The sequence below is a fragment of the Cherax quadricarinatus genome, chromosome 74, assembly GCF_038502225.1.
Source record: "Cherax quadricarinatus isolate ZL_2023a chromosome 74, ASM3850222v1, whole genome shotgun sequence".
Taxonomy (NCBI): Eukaryota; Metazoa; Arthropoda; class Malacostraca; order Decapoda; family Parastacidae; genus Cherax; species Cherax quadricarinatus.
Window position 1 is genome coordinate 4,757,032 of NC_091365.1, and position 25,372 is coordinate 4,782,403.

At 44.3% G+C, this 25,372-nt stretch overlaps 1 protein-coding gene across 1 annotated transcript in view; it reads left to right on the forward strand.

Annotated features, from left to right (window-relative positions):
• LOC128700171 (uncharacterized) overlaps positions 1 to 25,372 on the forward strand; it is a 210,381-nt gene that overhangs the window by 174,430 nt on the left and 10,579 nt on the right. The window contains exons 2-3 of the mRNA XM_070100708.1: positions 7,965 to 8,177; positions 11,817 to 11,955. Of these exons, the coding sequence (XP_069956809.1) occupies positions 7,965 to 8,177; positions 11,817 to 11,955 (352 nt within the window). The remainder of the gene's footprint in view (positions 1 to 7,964; positions 8,178 to 11,816; positions 11,956 to 25,372) is intronic.

The following is a 25,372-nucleotide window of genomic DNA, read 5'->3' on the forward strand; positions in this document are numbered from 1 at the left end:
GCATAGCTATTGTCAATCTTGGCCTGATGGATGCTGTCATGCTTATGTATAAATTGATGCAGTGGATCACCGCCCCCGCGGCCCGTTCTCAAACTAGGCCTCCTAAATTAAAAAAGGAAATATAGGCATAAGAACTATTAAGACACAGACAGGGCAGAGTATAAATAAATGTTTGCAGGATTCACCTTCCATCTTACAGGTCAACGAAACAGAAAGAAAGACGGGGTTTTAAATTCCCAAATTTCACCTGTCAGTCTGTCCTTGACCATTCTGTCATGTTCTCTATCTTATTACTATTATTATTATTATTTTGTTAATTAGTAGTAGTAGTAGTAGTAGTAGTAGTAGTAGTAGTAGTAGTAGTAGTAGTAGTAGTAGTAGTAGTAGTAGCGGTAGTAGAAGTAGTAGTATTTATATTCATGGATCATGGAGCACGAAGGAACTGGAAAACAATAAGGTTTGATCCAAGTATCGTAAGGGTTCTTGAATGGAGATATCACAGGTTGAAAGTAGACACACTTGTAGGATGGTAGATATATTGTCAGACTGAGATGGGAGATGGAGCCACAGTTACCTAGCCTGTTTACGCCTAGACGGTCTGCCGCTGAGTGAGGGCGGGACAAAGGGATCACTGCCCATGTGTATGCCCATGACGTCACTCCAAGCCAAAGGCCTACGAGGGATCTCGTGTCTAAAGCACATGGAGGATACTAATATGCTATGCTATATAATACAGGGAATACAGGGATCAGCAACTATGCTGACACAAGGAAGAGTGGATAGCTCCCAATTCCTCGAAGCAAGAGCCCTCCACCATCATTAAGATACACCACTCTTGAAGGGTTTGAATATCTTGTATGTCCTAATCATGTCTTCCCTGGGTTCTGGGAGTGTATGTCCTGATCATGTCTTCCCTGGGTCCTGGGAGTGTATGTCCTGATCATGTCTTCCCTGGGTCCTGGGAGTGTATGTCCTGATCATGTCTTCCCTGGGTCCTGGGAGTGTATGTCCTGATCATGTCTTCCCTGGGTCCTGTCTGTCTTCTCATGTCATCAGATTTAGTTTTTTTCTGGTCTGTACTATTATTATTATTATTATTACTACTACTACTACAGTTGTTGTTGTTCCTGCTGCCTGCTGCTTCTATTACTATTACTACTACTACTTCTACTAATAGCAAAAAAGGCACAATACCGTGACTGGAACGATACACAACCCGCACATACTAATACTTCTACCACCACTACTACTACTATTACTACTACCCCTTCCCCTACTGTATTTTCTTCAGACCTTCTTTACTTTTCTCTCCCCATTTGTGACTTGTCAATGGTCCAGGACGGACCGCAACGTCGTCTTCCGGTTTTCTCTCCTAAATGCTGGTTTTTGGTGGAGGGCTCGTGACATATTGAGGATCTGCATTTGTTAGAAGAGTAGCAGTGCAGTAGGTCTACTGGTCCATGCTAGGCAGGTATCATTCACACTCACCCACACCCACGCATGTAGCTGTCCAACCTATATATAAAGTTAACCGAAGTTCTCGCTTCAATAACGATAATTGGGAGTGTGTTCCACTCATCCAAAACTCAGTTAGCAAACCAGTATTTTCATATATCCTTTTTATATGTTAGTTCACCTCTAGGTCCTCCATGTGAGGTTTGCAACCTCTATTTCCCTAAGCTCTAACTTATTTCCAGTCTTTTAAATCTTTCAGAAATTTTGATAGGACGCACTTGCTAGGGTTCACTTCCAGTAGCTTCCGTCTGAGGTCATTTTGTAACTTCCTGTCATCTCTAATTTATATCGTCATCTGGGTGTGTTGTTGTACGTGAATGGTATACAATACCGATAAGATGAAGAATTAGACATTTGCAACATCTGGATATCTTTATTTGTAGACGTTTCACCATCCATTGGCTTTATTGATAAGTCACTGGATGGCGAAACGTCTACAAATAAAGATACCCAGATATTGCACATGTGTCTTAATTCATCTAGTTGTGTTAGCAGGGGTCGATCCATAGCTCGTAATCTCTCTTTTTTTTTTCTCCCCTACTATCAAGGTTCACTGATCATATCTACTCTTGAAACAGTCTTTCTTGTTCACTCCCTCTTCCTCTTCGTGTAGGTCGTTCTACTTGTTACTCTGAGAGCCAAATAAGTATATCCTAATGTTCTCCCCCCGGCTACTCATAACCATTGCATCGCAGACATCCTGTTCATCCTTTTCCGTCTTGTTTCTCGAGTATTTTTTTTTTGTCAGTCATGTCCACTTTGGTTTTCAATGCTTCTAGAGCTGTAAGTGTCAGTGGTACAATACTTATGTATTTAAGGTATTGGCATGGTGTACAGAGGGATGTTGCATATAAGGTTTGGTACGTAATATATCTACACAAGTATTGCTCCACCGACTTGAGGGGTCAAGTCCGTCATTTCGTAGTTGATTCATAACCCCAACACCCCCACCATAACCACCCTACCACCTTAGCCATGATAATAACCCCCCACTATCACAATCCTCACTTCCTCCTCCCCCCACTATCACAATCCTCACTTCCTCCTCCCCCCACTATCACAATCCTCACTTCCTCCTCCTCCCCCCACTATCACAATCCTCACTTCCTCCTCCTCCCCCACTATCACAATCCTCACTTCCTCCTCCTCCCCCCACTATCACAATCCTCACTTCCTCCTCCTCCCCCACTATCACAATCCTCACTTCCTCCTCCTCCTCCCCCACTATCACAATCCTCACTTCCTCCCTCCCCCTCCCTCCTATCACTACTCTAACACCCGCTAGTGAAAGTTAGAACGACCTTGACTTCATCAGCATTCTTAGGACCAGTTCCTGTAATATTTTTGTTGCGTGTTGTTTCTTCTCGCTGGAATGTAAGCTGAGGCGTATATCTGGCTTAGCTGAGCTGCCAACACCACACATAATATAGCCGCTACCACCACACAATATATTTGCCACACCACACATAATATAGCTGACAACACTACACATAATGTAGCTGCCACCACCACACATTCTAGCTGCTATCACAGTGAGGCAACTTAATCTGTTTAAAAATCTCACTGACCACCAAGATGTACTTAGTTCTCAAAATTTCCCTCCTCATTTCTTTGTCATCAGTGAAAGTCACTTCTTGTTTTAAGAGTCCCCTCCCCCCCGACCCCTTCTGTAACACTGAAAATTAAAAGTAACGTTGTGTCCCTATTCAATTTCAATGTTGCCCTTTTATTTTTTTTTTTTTTGCTGTGCTGTTGTCTGTCATTGGTATTGATGTTATAAGTCTCTGTTCAGTGCTTTGTCTCTCGCTGACGTTGATGTTCTCTGCTTCAGCTCGATGCTTTCTATTTCTCTAGCTGGTATTTACGTACGTTCTTGAGAAAGTTTAGATCCTTGAGGAACATCCATGTCTCATCCTCCGTACAGGGAGCGCACACTTATTTTATATTCATATTTGTTCTTGATATTATTATTATTATTATTATTATTATTATTATTATTATTATTATTATTATTATTATTATTATTATTATTATTATGCTGGTGCATAAGTTCCCGTTCTCTTCTGTTAAGTACTAGATCATAGTAATTTCTCAGTATAATGTGTAGATTGTCGTACAGTGTAGTCAGTTTACTGTACGTACCTACATTTGGTTACAGGGGTTGATTTGTAGCTCCTGGTCCCGCCTAACGAAAGACTCGCCTGAATCACCTCCTAGACTCGTGGTTGGCTAAAGTTGAATTTGTCTTAATAGTTCGTGTGTGTGTGTTTGTTTATCTATTTCAGTTTTTTTCATGAACACGTAAGATGACAAGTTACATCTCTACATGTAACATTGTAATGATCTTGGTAGAATATCGACAATATGTTAGCTCCTGCAATTTCAGGAGCTTGACAAATTTCCTGGGGAGCTAAACGTTGCTGCAGCAAAATGTCCAGAAGAGTGAGGCGGACAAGTGTAGTAGTAGCAGCAGCGACACACACAGGCATTCTTGAGCTTCCCCAGCACTCGGGCTTAATGCCCAAAGCTGGGGTGTGACTCCAAAAGGATCCTGTAGTGCTTGCTGCTTTTGCACCTCCTAACATCGTCTGCTATGTAGCTGCCACACCCTTCGAGCCCAGTGTGGGCGGGGTTTGTGGTAGCCCAAGGTGCTTAGTTTCTCTGTCGGAGCCTCGTGGGGGGAGGGGAATGGGGCTAGGCCTGGGGACAGCTGGTCCCAGAAGACGAGGAGGTACTTGTACCTTCTCCCTTGGCAGACAATGGTCTGAGACTCCCACGATAGGGAACCAAGGCCGGGCCACCTCTTGTAAAAGGCCCGGGTCGGGCGATTATACCGGCACATCTAAAACAGAACAGAACAAAATGTTGCATTAGTTTCATAAGTGTCATTTTACCTAATTTCCTTGTGACGTACTTGTAGCCTGGACGCCCTACCTGAAGCCACGCTCTTAACTACCGCCTATTCAAGCAGATTGTTGCTGCCAGTGTCTCACCCTGGTCTACGTAGCTTCACCTTTGTGACTCTGTATTGAGTAGTGTTGAGTGTGTTGCTGTTGCCCGGGGCGCCATGTTATTATTACTGTCACAACACGCGTGAGGTTGCAAGTGCTACCTTTGTTCTCACTCAAGTGTGACGCTAACGCTGCACCTCTGAGCTCATGGCTCAATCTGGTCCTTATGGTAGACCATTTTTGCATAGTGTAATGGTCATGGTGGAGCATGACGCTCATGGTGGTGCTGGGGCTCAACGCTGCTGCTGTGTATTCCAGGATCTACTTGACGTATATCGTGTGTGTGTATGTATGTATATATATATATATATATATATATATATATATATATATATATATATATATATATATATATATATATATATATATATATATATATATATATAAACACTGATTTCTGGCTGAAGGAGACTCGAACCTACGAACCTTAGGACAAGGTATGCAGTGTGGGTAGATTGGTAAAGTACTGCGTACCTTGTCCTAAGGTTCGTAGGTTCGAGTCTCCTTCAGCCAGAAATCAGTGTTTATATATATATATATATATATATATATATATATATATATATATATATATATATATATATATATATAGACACACACACACACACACACACACACACGTCGGATGAAAAAAAAACCTTAGGACAGTACTTAATGCCGCGCACCAAGAAAATTATTTTATGTGCCTCCTTGGACACGGGTACCACCTTGGACATAGGTACCACCTTGAACACGGGTACCACCTTGAACGCGGGTACCACCTTGGACATGTACCACCTTGGACACGGGTACCACCTTGGACACGGGTGCCACCTTAAACACGGGTACCACCTTGAACACAGGTACCACCTTGAACACGGGTACCACCTTGAACATGGGTACCACCTTGGACACAGGTACCACCTTGGACACGGGTACCACCTTGGACACGTGTACCACCTTGGACACGGGTACCACCTTGGACATAGGTACCAGCTTGGACATAGCTAAAGCGTTTAAAGAACGCATTATCTGCAGGCATACCACCCCTAAGTCCCTAGTAACAGATAATGGAGGTGAATTCTGTAATGAGATTCTTGAAAATTTGTGTACCTTGTACAAGATCTCTAAATCCACCATTGTTCCTCATCATCCTGCCAGCAATGGGTTAGCGGAACGTACCAATAAGAAAGTACTTGATGTCTTGAGAGCCACTATCAATCCCAACAGTGAAACTTGGGATGAAGTTATACCTGATGTGCAGTGTGCTATAAATTCTGCTTACAATGTTTCCATAGGTGACACTCCACATTATGCATTGTACGGTGTAGATAAACGTTTGCCTTATGAGTTGCTATATTCCAATCCGAAACCAAATTACAACCCTGATGATTTCATAGCAACTCGTACCAGCTTAGCTCAAAGTGTTTTTAGAAGAATCCGTGAAACACTTCATAAATCAACAGCAGAATTTACAAGAGTCGCAAACACTCGAGCAAAGCCATCCAAAATCAAAGTAGGTTCAAGAGTTATGCTGACTAACTTTAACAAAACGTCGGCAGTGCCTAAGCTTGATCAAAAGTTTGTTGGTCCTTATCGAGTAGTTGAACATATCACTGGTAATAAGTATAAGGTTAGAGAAATTAGTACTGGTCACTATAAAGAATCGCATTTAGATCATATGAAGTTAGTGTGTGATGATAATGATGTTCCAACCCAGACTAATGTGACAGACTCTGACAATCCTCCTGATCCTGTACTCTCTACCTCTGATACTCAGTCAGACGATCAACCTGAATGTCGTTATTCCCTACGTACACGACAGGTATTGAGAAATCCTCAAGTATCATTTGTAACTACCAATTCAGATTTGCCTCAAATACAGCATGAGTTAGCCAGTGCAACAGGGTTTGATCCTCCCAGAGATGACACCCATTCTGCATATGTCAATCTCACCCTAGCAGAGTTGGGGTTAAATGTAAATAACCTGTATAGATGAATAATTACAGTATCAACTTATCAGTATTCAAGAATTTTTTTGTGGTCACGTTCTCTCCGAATTCTGAGAGTTAACAGTCTAGATTTGAGTGCACCGAATCTGCCTTTCTGTTAAACACTTCTTTCTTTGTATATATTCCTTCCTCAGAATTCGTAGATCACATGAATACAGATCGATCGATCAAATTTTTTTTATCACTTCTATTGTGTAATCCCAGTGTTGAGTTTCCGATGAGTTGTGCTATATCATACCTTGTAATGCGTTACAGTTTTATTACAGTTTCAATTACGTAAGCTTCCATTCCAATATTCTACTTATGTATGTTATAATGTTCAATTGTTGTGTACTTTGACATTGTATAGAATCAGCCCAAGCCATACACCTGCCGTCTCTAGTTTGTAGTAGCTGTATGTCGGGACGACATACGTTAGCGTCGCCGAGCTCTCAGTAGTAGTACCAGTTACCAGTAACCAGTGTACCAGTAGATGACTCACTACCAACCGTCTGCGTGAATCACTGACTGTTATCATATTGCTGCTGACCATAGCAGGATTTCAAATGCCCCTCACCCTGTAGGCACTTGTGGGTCAGTCGAAGATAGGGAGCAGAGAGAGGCAGGTCGGCTGTTGGCGCTTCCCATACTTTCCATTATATTATACGTACTACCAGCCTACGTGAGTATTCTTACCCCATCCACGTTAAAGAAACCCACATGACACGGGTACCACCTTGGTTATGGGTACCACCTTGGACACGGGTACCACCTTGGTTATGGGTACCACCTTGGTTACGGGTACCACCTTGGACATGGTGGCGACCTGGGACATGAGGCCCCCTTGGACACGGGGGCCACCTTCAACACAGGGCCCATGTCCTAGGGAAGTATCTCTTTGAGGCTCAATTAAGATTGTCCCGAGATTGGCACCTGTATGTTACACAATTATTATTATTATAATCAAAAAGAAGCGCTAAGCCACAAGGACTATACAGCGGTATGTTACACAAGAAAAAATATTATTGAAACATGCACAATATTCATTATTATTATTATTATTATTATTATTTTTATTATGGTTATTATTGTTGTTTTATATACCTTTGCTTATTACTATTGCTTTTATATACATTTGTGTCTTGTTATTAGTATTATTAGTAGTAATATTAGTATTTGATATAGTATTTGTGGGAAGCGCTAAACTCGTAAGGCTAGTCCAGCACCTGAGGAATGGAAGATAATTATATTTGATGCGTTTACGGAAGCTTAGCTCCAATTCCTCAGATCAAGAGCTGGTCACCAGCTCTTCTCCACCCTCCCCCTCCCCTGGTCTTTGAGAAGCTATAACTGATATAACATATAGGAAGTCTGGTCTGGGACCAAGCTTCATGTTGTCTTGAGGGATAATGACCCCCTCAGGACTAGCATCAGATAATATATCACTGACACATTGTTCTGTTTGCAGAGGCAAGTTTGCTGCGGTACGTCGTGCACGTCATCGTGCGACGGGGCAGGTGTTCGCTGCTAAGTACGTGCGTCGGCGACGTCGCAACGTGTCGCTGGAAGGCGAGGCGCGACACGAGGTAGCAGTGCTGGTGCTGGGTAGGAGAGATCCTCACATTGTTCATCTTCACCATGTCTATGAGACGCGCAGCGAGTACATAATTCTACTAGAGTTGTAAGTAACCAGTTATTACTGTGTATTCCCGAGTGGGCTAAACCCATAGGGGTCATACAGTGCTTAGGGAATGGGAGGTAATCAAGTTCATTTCAAGGAAGGGAAAGTCGGGTTCAGTTCCTTGAAATAGGAACCCCTCATTAGGTTAGGTTAGGTAAGAAGTGTCAGGAAACAGGACAGTCTTCAAAAGGGAACTTGATAAACTCCAAGTCAGTGCCTGACTAGCCGAGCTGTGGTTCGTACATTGGACTGTATGTGGCCAGCGGCCCAACAGTAACATCTTACTTGATCAGGTCCTAATCCACCAGGAGGCTTGGTCTGGGACTGGGCCGTGGGAGTGTTGACTCCTGAAAACATCTTCAGGGGTTGTTAGGTAAGACACATATGCAACAGTTAGGTATCTTTATTTTGAAACGTTTCGCCTACACAGTAGGCTTCTTCAGTCGAGTACAGAAAAGTTGATAGAAGCAGAAGATACTTGAAGACGATGTAATCAGTCCATCACCCTTAAAGTTTTGAGGTGGTCAGTCCCTCAGTCTGGAGAAGAGCATTGTTCCATAGAATGAAACAATATGGAGATGAAGTGACAGGATGGAGCCTTTTTATAGCGCCAACAGGTGAGACGTAGGTCACTAGGAGAGGTAAGAACTCAGATGTTGGAAGGACAGGTCCCTCTCAAATCCAGCCGTTCTCACTAGTAGAGGTTGTAGAAGTTGATTGTAGGTCTGTACCAAGATACCCTTGTGTTGCACTGTCTGACAGATTGAACATTAAAATGGTATAAAATACCGACAGGTTGTTAGGTAAGATACATATGCAACAGTTAGGTATCTTCATCGTCTTCAAGTATCTTCTGCTTCTATCAACTTTTCTGTACTCGACTGAAGAAGCCTACTGTGTAGGCGAAACGTTTCAAAATAAAGATACCTAACTGTTGCATATGTGTCTTACCTAACAACCTGTCGGTATTTTATACCATTTTAATGTTCAATCTGTCAGACAGTGCAACACAAGGGTATCTTGGTACAGACCTACAATCAACTTCTACAACCTCTACTAGTGAGAACGGCTGGATTTGAGAGGGACCTGTCCTTCCAACATCTGAGTTCTTAACTCTCCTAGTGACCTACGTCTCACCTGTTGGCGCTATAAAAAGGCTCCATCCTGTCACTTCATCTCCATATTGTTTCATTCTATGGAACAATGCTCTTCTCCAGACTGAGGGACTGACCACCTCAAAACTTTAAGGGTGATGGACTGATTACATCGTCTTCAAGTATCTTCTGCTTCTATCAACTTTTCTGTACTCGACTGAAGAAGCCTACTGTGTAGGCGAAACGTTTCAAAATAAAGATACCTAACTGTTGCATATGTGTCTTACCTAACAACCTGTCGGTATTTTATACCATTTTAATGTTCAATCTGTCAGACAGTGCAACACAAGGGTATCTTGGTACAGACCTACAATCAACTTCTACAACCTCTACTAGTGAGAACGGCTGGATTTGAGAGGGACCTGTCCTTCCAACATCTGAGTTCTTACCTCTCCTAGTGACCTACGTCTCACCTGTTGGCGCTATAAAAAGGCTCCATCCTGTCACTTCATCTCCATATTGTTTCATTCTATGGAACAATGCTCTTCTCCAGACTGAGGGACTGACCACCTCAAAACTTTAAGGGTGATGGACTGATTACATCGTCTTCAAGTATCTTCTGCTTCTATCAACTTTTCTGTACTCGACTGAAGAAGCCTACTGTGTAGGCGAAACGTTTCAAATAAGGATACCTAACTGTTGCATATGTGTCTTACCTAACAACCTGTCGGTATTTTATACCATTTTAATGTTCAATCTTCAGGGGTGATTGACTTCACTTCTTCAAAAAAGATATATGCAACAGTCTCCTATTCATGCTGCAAACATTGAGGTAGATGGGACTAGGCTGAGATACAGGGATTTCTTGAATCATTGAAGGAGAGGGCGGGTCAAAGTTATTATTATTATTATTATTATTATTTATTACATTAATGGCAGAGAATAACAATACATTTGATGTGACCACGTAGTCTCTCCCTTCAAATAATTATAATATTCACAGGGAGCCCTAAACCCGTTGGGGGAGGGTCATACAGTGCCCGAGATACATATAATTACATTATTGAATAAATGGTGGGAGTGCTACATCCATAGGGATATACAGCACTTGGGAAATGGCAAGCAATGGGGTTCAATACAAATTGAATGATTGCTCAAATTCCTTGGATCAAAAGCACCAGCATCAAGGCAAGCATCTACCAGGATATGGTATAATGTAACGACATGTGAAACAGGATATGCAAGGTAATAAACTATACTGCGCATGTCTTTTTTAATAGTTTGCACAGCGCTACACAACTCAGTGAATGCAGTCGGGAGAGTACACCTGATCACACATAATGTGTAATAATGACACTTTCTCCCCGTATTATAAATATGGAGAGGTGCTCATGGCTCAGTTGTATCACCTTCAACCGATAATTGAAAGACTCAGGTTAGGCCCTGGGGCAGGTGATGTGGACATGTTTCCTTACACCTGCTACCTCTTTTCACCTAGTAGTAAAGTTATCTATCTTTATTTCTACAAGTACATGATACTTGTAGAAATAGCTGACATCAGAGATATACTGTAAAGAAAGCCCAGTGTTATGCTGAGTTGATTGACTGTTGTGGGTTGCATCCTGAGCAAGAGGGCCAAAGAACCCAGTGGAAATAAGCCATACTGATTGTTTTTTTGGAACTACTAACCCAACCACAGTTAAGTTTTAGGTCAGCTTCTCTTCATCGTTGTCGTGTTTGGGAAACAAGTCTCTCACAATTGTGCACTGACCTTACAAGACTAACTCAGCTACAGTGAGGCATACAAAAGGGAGGTGGGTGGCTCAGGGACACAAAGCCCCCAGATGCAATACTTTTTCTTTATTTTATCAATTAATGGTTAATTTTCATTATATTGACCAGTGACCACAAAAGCACCATAGCTTTAGGAAATTTCACATTCATCTTATGGTTGTTAAACCCCCCTCCCAGATTGAAATCCTGGCTTAAGACCCTCGAAAATTTAAATTGTGGATGCTTCATTGCCCATCTGTCACGTGGAGAAGCACCCAGCAACTCTGTGCAACCTGTCAAGTTTCATTGACAATCGAACACCTCTTGGTTAATTGTTCCATTTACCAAAGAGCACCTAGAATTCATCTTCGATCCATTTTTCAGTGCCTGGGTGTTCTTAGTTTGCCTGCTATCCTTTCAGAAAGCCCTACTCTGCAGTATAGCCGCACTGTGACTTTTTAATTGAAACTTATTTATTAATCTAGGTTTAGTTTTTTGTGTTAGCTCAGAAGTTCATCTCTTGCATTACTTTCCTTAGCTGATAGTTCCGTTGAGCCTCTTTTGGTGCTGTGACAAATAAAGTTAAACACATTTTGTGAATATGAGAATCCAATGTACCTATGGAATGGTGATAATCAAGTTTGATCCTAGGAAGAGGAGGTCAGCTCCAATTTCTTGGATCAAGTACTCTTCACTAGCCTCAATTCACTCCCCTTGAGGGATGGGGAGGGGACAACCACGATGCTTAATAAAGTGGTATATTTCTTGGCAGCGCTGACGGAGGTGACCTTCAACGTCTCCTGGATGAGGCGGAGTCCCTCCCAGAGCCTGAAGTTAGACGTCTCCTACAGCAGGTGCTCAGGGGTCTGGCTTTCCTGCACACTCATGCCATTGCACATCTCGACATCAAAGTAAGTGTATTACCAAAATGAAAATCTTTATTTCTTTAGAAACATACTTAGCACTCCTCACTGCCCTTACTACCTCTGACATTACTTATTCACCCTCTCTGGTATCTGATCAGCCATATTATACCTTTAGCACACCCTTCCCTACAGTGATATGTGACACTTGTAGGTCTAGCACTTATGATTGTAATAATAATAATAATTTAGAAACATACAGAAGCTACAATGGATGGGTTTGCAGTAAGTTTGGCTACAGCTTTCATACAGTTACCATACAAATACAGTTTGATACAATTGTACTTGTACATACTGAAGCTAGTCATTATGCAAAGCATTTTGGGCAGACTAATTCTAAAACTTACATACTTCTTAATTTTAATCCATGCATTCACAATTAGGTCATGTGTGACAGTACAGCATGAGTAATTTATTACAATCATTCCATGAAAGTAGCAGTAGTCTGATTTATCAGGCAATCCTTAAACATCTCATAAGCGTATAAATCTTGGACTGTAGTGTAACACATATACAAGTTTTAAAAGTATAATGAGTCATATTTATATACTATGTCAACAGCAGTTATTATTATTATTAGTATTATTAGATTTAAACAAGCAATAACAGTGCCTGGAGAATGGGAGTTAATCATGTTTCATCCAAGGACGGGGAAAATAAAACTCAATTCTTTAGATCAAGAGCCCCTCAGCAGCATCAAGTAACCTCCCTTTATGGTGAAAAAATGATACAGTATATTTTTTAATTTAGCTTCCATTAATATTTATTATTATTATTATTGTAGTATAGGTGTGAAGCATGGAGTTTAATCGTTACATCAAGGAGGAGGTTAGAGGCGGTTGAGATGTCTTTTTTGAGGGCAATGTATGGTGTGAACATTATGCAGAGAATTTAGAGTGTGAAATTGTTAAAAGATATGGGGATACCAAGAATATAATTTAGAGGGTTGAGGAGGGGATATTGAGTTGGTTCGGGCCCTTATAGAAGATGGAGCAAAATAGGATGACTAGGGTGTATAAATCAGGAGTGGGAGTCACTCAGGGAAGGATTGCTGGGATAAGGGCAAAGGAGGCTTTGAGTGCTAAGGGCTTGAACATCCAACAAGTTAGTTTGAGCATGTTAAATTGGAATGGAGGCAGGTGGTTTTTGTGACATAGCATGCTGTTGAAACATGATCACGGTAATATTTATAAAGGGATTCAAGGAAACTAGTTAGCTAAACTTGAGTTCTGGAGGTGGGAAATACAATGCCTACACTCAGGAGGGGTGGGGGATGTTATATATATTAGTCTCGTTTTTTGGTTACCCTGCCTGAGTGAGAGGTGGCTGGTGTGTTTAAATTTTTTAATAAATTACCATTATCATTGTTATTATTAATGTTCATGGGGTAGTGCAAAACCCATAAGAATCACATTATTTTTTTTTAACATGTTGGCCGTCTCCCACCAAGGCAGGGTGACCCAGAAAAGAAACACTTTCACCATCATTCACACATAATCACTGTCTTTGCAGATTATTATTATAATAAAAAAAGAAGCGCTAAGCCACAAGGACTATACAGCGCTGCAGGGCAGGAAGGAAGCGAGGGCATCAGGTGGCAAAAGGGAGATGGATGAGTAATAGGTTACGGATAACAGCGGGGTAGTGGATGGTGAAAGGGTAAAGGGCTGAGGGGAGAGCGAAAAGTATCATCAGAGTTTGTGGAGTAAATCAGTCGTTGTCAAGAAGTCAATGAGAGAGTCAGGATTAAAGGAGGGTCCATCAGCAAGAAGGGAAGGTAAAGAGAGAGTAGTAGAACGAAGACGACGTTGGAGGTAAATTCTGCGTGCTCGTTGATAGAGAGGGCAGTCTAACAGAATGTGGCTAATCGATACTGGAACTTGACACTGCTCACAGAGAGGAACAGGGTGCCTCTCCATGAGATACCCATGAGTAAGACGAGTGTGGCCAATGCGAAGGCGGGAGAGAGTGGTCTCCCAACCTCGGCACTGATGACAAGAAGACGGCCAGTAACCTATGCTCGGTTTAATAGAATGAAGTTTGTTACCGAGCAGAGTTGACCAACGTTGTTGCCAACGGGTGCGAAGGTGGGTAGCTATTGCAGCAAAATAGTCCAGAAATGGAACACCTCGATAGGAAATTGGTAGGTCATGTACTGCTGACCGCGCAGCAGTGTCTGCCTGTTCATTGCCCTGTACGTCGACATGACCAGGGACCCAACAAAAAACAATATCTTTATGTTTGGTAGAGATACGGCGTAGCCAAAGTTGGATACGGAGAACTAGGGGATGAGATGTATAAAATTTTCGTATAGCCTGTAGAGCACTAAGGGAGTCTGAGACTACTACAAATGATGACACAGGCATAGATGCGATACGAATAAGTGCTGCAAGAATGGCATACAGTTCAGCAGTAAAAATGCTAGCTGAAGATAGTAAATGCCCCCGCACAACGCTGTCCGGAAACACTGCTGTGAATCCGACGCCGTCTGAAGACTTAGAGCCATCTGTGTATACAGCGGTGGCATGAGAATGGGAGTGGAAGTGATCAAGAAAAAGAGAGCGGGAAGCCACCGTAGGCAGTTGAGCTTTCGAGCAAGGGAGTGAGAAAGAAGACCCGAACAGCTGGAACTTCCCAGGGGGGTAGGGAAAAGTGAGATGCTACATGAACATATAAAGGTGGTAACTGAAGGGAAAACAAGAGTGAATGTAGGCGAAGAGAAAAGGGACGGAGCAGACAGGGGCGGCGAACGAATAAAGAATGTTTACTAATATCGGTGACCATTCTATAAATGGAAGGATTGTGTAGATCATGAGAGCGTACATAGTAGCGAAGGCAATGGGCATCACGGCGATCAGACAAGGATGGAACATTCGCTTCTGTATAGAGGCTCTCAACAGGGGAAGAGCGAAAAGCACCAAGGCACAAACGTAATCCTTGGTGATGGATAGAGTTAAGGCTAGAGAGAGTAGCAGGAGAGGCCGCGGAATAAATCTGGTCACCATAATCGAGTTTCGATAAAACGAGGGCTGAATGTAGGCGAAGCAGAGTTTGACGATCAGCTCCCCAGGAAAGATGAGCAAGGGTTTTAAGAAGGTTTAGCCGGCTGTGACAAGTTGCCTTCAGAGAGGTAATGTGAGGTTTCCAGGATAACCTACGGTCAAAGAGAAGGCCTAGAAACCTGACTATCATGTTCGGGGATACGGGAGCCATAGAGATACAAAGGATGATCGGAGATAACAGAGCGTCTAGTGAAAGTAATTTGGTGAGTTTTGGTACTTGAAAATTTAAACCCATGCGTGGTGGCCCAAGTGGAAACACGGTCGACCGCATGCTGGAGAGAAACTGCAATAAGATGACAGTCAGCGCCTGCACAAGCAATAGCGAAGTCATCAACATAGAGTGATGACCAAATATTGGGTGGAAGAACAGAGGCCAAATCATTTATAGCAAGGAGAAAAAGTGTTGTGTTTAGAACACATCCCTGAGGGACACCTTCAGCTTGGACGAAGTCCGGGGAAAGAACATTATTGACTCGAACACGGAAATATCTGACAGTTAAAAAGTTCTTAAGGAAGGATGGTAGATTGCCTCGGAGGCCTAAGGAATGGGCCTGGGCCAAAATATTATACCTCCAAGTTGTGTCATATGCCTTCTCAAGGTCAAAAAATATGGCAATAACTGAGTGATTAATCGCAAAGGCATTACGAACATACGTATCCAAGCGTAGTAAGGGGTCTATGGTAGAACGACCCTTACGAAAGCCATATTGACTAGGGGAGAGACTGCTGTGCGTCTCTAAATACCACATTAAACGTCGATTTACGAGACGTTTCATCACTTTGCAAACTGCACTAGTAAGAGCGATGGGACGATAGTGGGAGGCATCATGTCCTGTAGTACCCGGTTTGCGGAAAGGGAGAACAATGGCAGATTTCCACAGCTGGGGAAGAACTCCTTGTGCCCAAATAAGATTGAAGAGGTGTAAGAGGACTACAAGGGCTGACCGATGTAAATGTTGTAACATACGAATATGAATGTCGTCAGGCCCAGCTGCCGATGATCGGCAAGCTGAGAGCGTTGCCTCCAGTTCTTGAAGTGTAAAAGGCACATTATACTGTTCTTCTCTGAGAGAAGAAAAGTCCAAGGGTACTAACTCTCTGGCAGACTTTGAGGAAAGAAACGAGGGGCATAGATGGAGCCCTCGGGAAATACAGACCAGATGTGTGCCAAGTTCAATGGCAACGTCGAGAGGGTTTGCTTCATCAACACCAGCGACCCGTAGAACAGGAGCCGGGTCAGGAGAGTATTTACCACTCAATTTCCTCACTTTTTTCCAGACTGCACTCATAGAAGAAGCAGAGGTGATGGTGGAAACATAGTCTCGCCAACAAGTGCGTTTAGCTTCACGGATGACACGGCGAGCAATTGCACGCTTCTGCTTAAAATCAAGAAGTCTCTCAGCGGTTCTATTGTACCGGTACCTGCCCCAAGCAGCACGTTTCAAACGTACTGCACGAGCACAAGCAGGAGACCACCAAGGCACGCACTTCTGAGAATGCCTGCCTGAGGTTTGGGGTATAGAATGAAAAGCTGCGGTATAAACCGACGTCGAGAAGATGTGTAGGAGCTCATCAATGGAGGATGAAGAAGGAACCTCACTAAAAGCAGTGAGGTGTGAGTAAAGATCCCAATTTGCCCGATCAAATTGCCAGCGAGGGCTACGGAAAGGTGGTGAATAGGAAGGAGAAGTAAGAATGATCGGAAAATGATCGCTGTCATGTAAGTCCGGTAGAACAGACCAGGTGAAGTCTAGTGCAGTGGAGGAAGAGCAGACTGATAGATCGATGCAAGAGAGAGTATGAGTACGAGGATCAAAATGGGTGGGAGTACCCGTATTTAAAACATGGAGGGGGTGAGAGGCGAGAAAAGCCTCCAACTGGATGCCACGTGAGTCACAATGAGACCCCCCCAGAGGAAATGGTGGGCATTAAAATCACCAAGTAACAGAAGTGGTGGTGGTAAGGATGAAACAAGAAAGGCAAAGTCTGGGATAGAAAATGCTCGAGAAGGAGAGAGATATAAAGAACATATTGTAAACCACTTATTCAAGTGGATACGGGCTGCAGTGTAATGTAGCGAGGTATGGACAAATAGTTGACAGTACGGAATATCATTGCGTAGAAGAAGGGCACTTTCATTAAAGGTCCCATCTGAGAAAGGATTCGAAGAATACAATAAATTATAGCCTGAGATAGGTTGGAAGATAGCTGAGTGTAATTTTGGTTCTTGTAAGCAAGCACCAACAGGGGAAAACCTGGAAAGCAACATCTGAAGCTCACCCCGATTACCCCTGAGGCCACGGATATTCCACTTTAAATTGGCCATGATTGGCGATGAAGAAAATACCAGGAATCTGTAGGTAAAGGCACCTACGGACTAGAGGGGTTAGAAAAGTCAATGTATGGTGGCATTGGAAGACGTTCAAGTAGCGAAGGAACGGAGCATTGCGAAGATTGGGGTTGTGAAGATGGAGGAGAGGGAAGAGAAGGAACAGGAAGTGAATCAGTGTCCATTGAAGGTTTAGTCTCTGCAATATATTCTGAAATGGCTTCAAGTGTTTCTGAATTCAAAGATGTATGGGAGACCATATTGGAGATAGAAAGAGGAGGGTGAGTAAAGATTGGGACAGTAATGGACTGTACCAAAGTAGAGGGGGAGGGAAGAGTGTAAGAAACTGGAGATGAAGTGTGGGGGGGGGACAGAAGAGGCAGAAACCTGGGAGGTGGCAGAAGAGGGAGAAACTTGGGAGGGGACGGGGGTGGAAGGCATAGTACGAGGAGGAGGGTGAATCTCCACACTTGTAATAGAGCCAGAGAGAGGGGAAGAACTAGGTACAGAGACTGGAAAGGTAAAGTGTGGAGGTGGAAGAAGGGAAGGAAGGGGCAAAGAAGATTTGAGCAATGTGGATTTTTTGGACTTCTGAGAAGTAGAGGTGCGATTGGTATTAGGTGTCGTACGAGGTCTTGTCGATACTGGGGCTTGTGAGGAAGGACGCGAAGATGTGAGAACAGACTGAGTTGTAGTCGGGACATCAAAGCCAAGGACAGCAAAAGGATTAGATGCCGTAGTGGCTATGGGAGGGGTAACAACAGAGGAGGCTGCAGAAGATGGGACCCCAGAAGTGGGGGGATGTTTGGAAACACGAGAATAAGAAACACGGGGTAGTCTCCCTTGGAGGCGGAGATGAGTAACTGCCATAGCATAAGGGAGACCTTCTGCCTCTGAGGCAACGGATTTTACGTTCATTTAAGTAGACCTGGCAACGGCGGGAGTACGAATGGTGAGCTTCATTACAATTAAGGCAAGATGGAGGTTGACTGCAAGATGTATTAGAATGGTCGTCGGCACCACAGACTGGGCATTCGGCCATAGATCTGCAATATTTCGCTGGGTGACCAAAACGCCAGCAATTTCTACATTGTTGCGGTGTAGGTATCACCTTTCGAACTTGTAACCGATGTCCCGTGACATATACAGAGGACGGGAGTTCTCGGCTGTCAAAAGTTAAACGAGCCACATTGCAAGGGTAACGTCTCCGCCCCCGGGCAGGAAGGACATAAGTGTCTACTTTGAGGATTGGGAGATCCTGGAGTTCCAGCTGTTCAAAAATGTCATTGCCACATGACTGGAAATTCTGTTGGACTATGGTATGGGGCAGAATGACAGTACCACTACAAGAATTGAGAGAAAGATGTTTTTCAATAGTGATAGGAGTAGTATCGATATTTGAAAGGAGAGAAAGATCATGAGCTTGGGTAGCATTCTGGACAGTGACGATGCGCATACCGCTCTTGAGAGCATGAAATGAAATATCTCTACCAACATGACACAGGAGAGCTTTGCCAATACTATGGTCAGAAAGGTAGGCAGAAGAAGAAGTCGGTCTTAAAGTAAAGAATTTAGTCCATTGTGTGGTCCGAAACTGAGCGTGGAGAGGGAGTGCTTGACGTGTCGGTCTTTTCCGAGTAGAATGGGAAGGTAACGAAGGAGCATCATCAGATTGACATTGGCGTTTAGGAGTAGGACCGGAGTTGGTCCGGCGTGAAATGGGCGGGCGATTCGAAAATTGCCGTACCGTAGAGGGAGAAGCCGGAAGCATAGTCAAAGGAGAGCGGAGTTCAGACAAATCGAAGGAGTCAGTCGAAGCCCCGGTACCTGGAGCGGGTGAGGAAACAGCACCAGCAAGAGGTACAGGGGCATCAGGAGTGTCCGAAGAGTGATCTAAACACAAGGCAGGGTCAGAATGGGGTGCGGTATCAAGAAGGGACCCGGGGGTAGTGGGTTCATGGACTAGGGGTGCCATGGTTAGGTTACTCCTTTGCTTTTTGTTTTTAAGAAAAAAAAAGAAATTATTATTATTATAATCAAAAAGAAGCGCTAAGCCACAAGGACTATACAGCGCTGCAGGGCAGGAAGGAAGCGAGGGCATCAGGTGGCAAAAGGGAGATGGATGAGCAACAGGTTACGGATAACAGCGGGGCAGTGGATGGTGAAAGGGTAAAGGGCAGCAAGAGACTGAACCAGAAAGGGCTGAGGGGAGTGCGAAAAGTATCATCAGAGTTTGTGGAGTAAATCAGTCGTTGTCAAGAAGTCAATGAGAGAGTCAGGATTAAAGGAGGGTCCATCAGCAAGAAGGGAAGGTAAAGAGAGAGTAGGAGAACGAAGACGACGTTGGAGGTAAATTCTGCGTGCTCGTTGATAGAGAGGGCAGTCTAACAGAATGTGGCTAATCGATACTGGAACTTGACACTGCTCACAGAGAGGAACAGGGTGCCTCTCCATGAGATACCCATGAGTAAGACGAGTGTGGCCAATGCGAAGGCGGGAGAGAGTGGTCTCCCAACCTCGGCACTGATGACAAGAAGACGGCCAGTAACCTATGCTCGGTTTAATAGAATGAAGTTTGTTACCGAGCAGAGTTGACCAACGTTGTTGCCAACGGGTGCGAAGGTGGGTAGCTATTGCAGCAAAATAGTCCAGAAATGGAACACCTCGATAGGAAATTGGTAGGTCATATACTGCTGACCGCGCAGCAGTGTCTGCCTGTTCATTGCCCTGTACGTCGACATGACCAGGGACCCAACAAAAAACAATATCTTTATGTTTGGTAGAGATACGGCGTAGCCAAAGTTGGATACGGAGAACTAGGGGATGAGATGTATCAAATTTTCGTATAGCCTGTAGAGCACTAAGGGAGTCTGAGACTACTACAAATGATGACACAGGCATAGATGCGATACGAATAAGTGCTGCAAGAATGGCATACAGTTCAGCAGTAAAAATGCTAGCTGAAGATAGTAAATGCCCTCGTACGACGCTGTCCGGAAACACTGCTGCGAATCCGACGCCGTCTGAAGACTTAGAGCCATCTGTGTACACAGCGGTGGCATGAGAATGAGAGTGGAAGTGATCAAGAAAAAGAGAGCGGGAAGCCACCGTAGGCAGTTGAGCTTTCGAGCAAGGGAGTGAGAAAGAACAGACCCGAACAGCTGGAACTTCCCAGGGGGGTAGGGAAAAGTGAGATGCTACATGAACATATAAAGGTGGTAACTGAAGGGAAGACAAGAGTGAAAGTAGGCGAAGAGAAAAGGGACGGAGCAAACAGGGGCGGCGAACGAATAAAGAATGTCTACTAATATCGGTGACCATTCTATAAATGGAAGGATTGTGTAGATCGTGAGAGCGTACATAGTAACGAAGGCAATGGGCATCACGGCGATCAGACAAGGATGGAACATTTGCTTCTGTATAGAGGCTCTCAACAGGGGAAGAGCGAAAAGCACCAAGGCACAAACGTAAGCCTTGGTGATGGATAGAGTTAAGGCTAGAGAGAGTAGCAGGAGAGGCCGCGGAATAAATCTGGTCACCATAATCGAGTTTCGATAAAACGAGGGCTGAATGTAGGCGAAGCAGAGTTCGACGATCAGCTCCCCAGGAAAGATGAGCAAGGGTTTTAAGAAGGTTTAGCCGGCTGTGACAAGTTGCCTTCAGAGAGGTAATGTGAGGTTTCCAGGTTAACCGACGGTCAAAGAGAAGGCCTAGAAACCTGACTGTATCACGTTCGGGGATACGGGAGCCATAGAGATACAAAGGATGATCGGAGATAACAGAGCGTCTAGTGAAAGTAATTTGGTGAGTTTTGGTACTTGAAAATTTAAACCCATGTGTGGTGGCCCAAGTGGAAACACGGTCGACCGCATGCTGGAGAGAAACTGCAATAAGGTGACAGTCAGCGCCTGCACAAGCAATAGCGAAGTCATCAACATAGAGTGATGACCAAATATTGGGTGGAAGAACAGAGGCCAAATCATTTATAGCAAGGAGAAAAAGTGTTGTGCTTAGAACACATCCCTGAGGGACACCTTCAGCTTGGACGAAGTCCGGGGAAAGAACATTATTGACTCGAACACGGAAATGTCTGTCAGTTAAAAAGTTCTTAAGGAAGGATGGTAGATTGCCTCGGAGGCCTAAGGAATGGGCCTGGGCCAAAATATTATACCTCCAAGTTGTGTCATATGCCTTCTCAAGGTCAAAAAATATGGCAATAACTGAGTGATTATTCGCAAAGGCATTACGAACATACGTATCCAAGCGTAGTAAGGGGTCTATGGTAGAACGACCCTTACGAAAGCCATATTGACTAGCGGAGAGACTGTTGTGAGTCTCTAAATACCACATTAAACGTCGATTTACGAGGCGTTCCATCACTTTGCAAACTGCACTTGTAAGAGCGATGGGGCGATAGTGGGAGGCATCATGTCCTGTAGTACCCGGTTTGCGGAAAGGGAGAACAATGGCAGATTTCCACAGCTGGGGAAGAACTCCTTGTGCCCAAATAAGATTGAAGAGGTGTAAGAGGACTACAAGGGCTGACCGATGTAAATGTTGTAACATACGAATATGAATGTCATCAGGCCCAGCTGCCGATGATCGGCAAGCTGAGAGCGTTGCCTCCAGTTCTTGAAGTGTAAAAGGCACATTATACTGTTCTTCTCCGAGAGAAGAAAAGTCCAAGGGTACTAACTCTCTGGCAGACTTTGAGGAAAGAAACGAGGGGCATAGATGGAGCCCTCGGGAAATACGGACCAGATGTGTGCCAAGTTCAATGGCAACGTCGAGAGGGTTTGCTATATCAACACCAGTGACCCGTAGAACAGGAGCCGGGTCAGGAGAGTATTTACCACTCAATTTCCTCACTTTTTTCCAGACTGCACTCATAGAAGAAGCAGAGGTGATGGTGGAAACATAGTCTCGCCAACAAGTGCGTTTAGCTTCACGGATGACACGGCGAGCGATCGCACGCTTCTGCTTAAAATCAACAAGTCTCTCAGCGGTTCTATTGTACCGGTACCTGCCCCATGCAGCACGTTTCAAACGTACTGCACGAGCACAAGCAGGAGACCACCAAGGCACGCACTTCTGAGAATGCCTGCCTGAGGTTTGGGGTATAGAATGAGAAGCTGCGGTATAAACTGATGTCGAGAAGATGTGTAGGAGCTCATCAATGGAGGATGAAGAAGGAACCTCACTAAAAGCAGTGAGGTGTGAGTAAAGATCCCAATTTGCCCGATCAAATTGCCAGCGAGGGCTACGGGAAGGTGGTGAATAGGAAGGAGAAGTAAGAATGATCGGAAAATGATCGCTGTCATGTAAGTCTGGTAGAACAGACCAGGTGAAGTCTAGTGCAGTGGAGGAAGAGCAGACTGATAGATCGATGCAAGAGAGAGTATGAGTACGAGGATCAAAATGGGTGGGAGTACCCGTATTTAAAACATGGAGGGGGTGAGAGGCAAGAAAAGCCTCCAACTGAATGCCACGTGAGTCACAATGAGACCCCCCCCAGAGGAAATGGTGGGCATTAAAATCACCAAGTAACAGAAGTGGTGGTGGTAAGGATGAAACAAGAAAGGCAAAGTCTGGGATAGAAAATGCTCGAGAAGGAGAGAGATATAAAGAACATATTGTAAACCACTTATTCAAGTGGATACGGGCTGCAGTGTAATGCAGCGAGGTATGGACAAATAGTTGACAGTACGGAATATCATTGCGTAGAAGAAGGGCACTTTCATTAAAGGTCCCATCTGAGAAAGGATCCGAAGAATACAATAAATTATAGCCTGAGATAGGTTGGAAAACAGCCGAGTGTAATTTTGGTTCTTGTAAGCAAGCACCAACAGGGGAAAACCTGGAAAGCAACATCTGAAGCTCACCCCGATTACCCCTGAGGCCGCGGATATTCCACTGTAAATAGGCCATGATTGGCGATGAAGAAAATATCAGGAATCTGTAGGTAAAGGCACCTACGGACTAGAGGGGTTAGAAAAGTCAACGTGTGGTGGCATTGGAAGATGTTCAAGTAGCGAAGGAACGGAGCGTTGCGAAGAATGGGGTTGTGAAGATGGAGGAGAGGGAAGAGAAGGAACAGGAAGTGAATCAGTGTCCATTGAAGGTTTAGTCTCTGCAATATATTCTGAAATGGCTTCAAGTGTTTCTGAATTCAAAGATGTATGGGAAACCATATTGGAGATAGGAGGAGGAGGGTGAGTAAAGATTGGGACAGTAATGGACTGTACCAAAGTAGAGGGGGAGGGAAAAGTGTAAGGGACTGGAGATGAAGTGTGGGGGGGGGACAGAAGAGGTAGAAACCTGGGAGGTGACAGAAGAGGGAGAAACTTGGGAGGGGACGGGGGTGGAAGGCATAGTACGAGGAGGAGGGTGAATCTCCACACTTGTAATAGAGCCAGAGAGAGGGGAAGAACTAGGTACAGAGACTGGAAAGGTAACGTGTGGAGGTGGAAGAAGGGAAGGAAGGGGCAAAGAAGATTTGAGCAATGTGGATTTTTTGGACTTCTGAGTAGAGGGGCGATTGGTATTAGGTGTCGTACGAGGTCTTGTCGATACTGGGGCTTGTGAGGAAGGACGCGAAGATGTGAGAACAGACTGAGTTGTAGTCGGGACGTCAGAGCCAAGGACAGCAAAAGGATTAGATGCCGTAATGGCTATGGGAGGGGTAACAACAGAGGAGGCTGCAGAAGATGGGACCCCAGAAGTGGGGGGATGTTTGGAAACACGAGAATAAGAAACACGGGGTAGTCTCCCTTGGAGGCGGAGATGAGTAACTGCCATAGCATAAGGGAGACCTTCTGCCTCTTTGAGGCAACGGATTTCACGTTCATTTAAGTAGACCTGGCAACGGCGGGAGTACGAAGGGTGAGCTTCATTACAATTAAGGCAAGATGGAGGTTGACTGCAAGATGTATTAGAATGGTTGTCGGCACCACAGACTGGGCATTCGGCCATAGATCTGCAATATTTCGCTGGGTGACCAAAACGCCAGCAATTTCTACATTGTTGCGGTGTAGGTATCACCTTTCGAACTTGTAACCGATGTCCCGCGACATATACAGAGGACGGGAGTTCTCGGCTGTCAAAAGTTAAACGAGCCACATTGCAAGGGTAACGTCTCCGCCCCCGGGCAGGAAGGACATAAGTGTCTACTTTGAGGATTGGGAGATCCTGGAGTTCCAGCTGTTCAAAAATGTCATTGCCACATGACTGGAAATTCTGTTGGACTATGGTATGGGGCAGAATGACAGTACCACTACAAGAATTGAGAGAAAGATGTTTTTCAATAGTGATAGGAGTAGTATCGATATTCGAAAGGAGAGAAAGATCATGAGCTTGGGTAGCATTCTGGACAGTGACGATGCGCGTACCGCTCTTGAGAGCGTGAAATGAAATATCTCTGCCAACATGACGCAGGAGCGCTTTGGCAATACTATGGTCAGAAAGGTAGGCAGAAGAAGAAGTTGGTCTTAAAGTAAAGAATTTAGTCCATTGTGTGGTCCGAAACTGAGCGTGGAGAGGGAGTGCTTGACGTGTCGGTCGTTTCCGAGTAGAATGGGAAGGTAACGACGGAGCATCATCAGGAGATTGACGTTGGCGTTTAGGAGTAGGACCGGAGTTGGTCCGGCATGAAATGGGTGGGCGATTCGAAAATTGCCGTACCGTAGAGGGAGAAGCCGGAAGCATAGTCAAAGGAGAGCGGAGTTCAGACAAATCGAAGGAGTCAGTCGAAGCCCCGGTACCTGAAGCGGGTGAGGAAACAGCACCAGCAAGAGGTACAGGGGCATCAGGAGTGTCCGAAGAGTGGTCTAAACACAAGGCAGGGTCAGAATGGGGTGCGGTATCAAGAAGGGGCCCGGGGGTAGTGGTTTCATGGACTAGGGCTGCCATGGTTAGGTTACTCCTTTGCTTTTTGTTTTTAAGAAAAAAAAAGAAAGAAGAAAAGAAAATAAAAACAAAAAAAAGAATAAAAAAAGGGGGGAGCGGGGAGGAATAG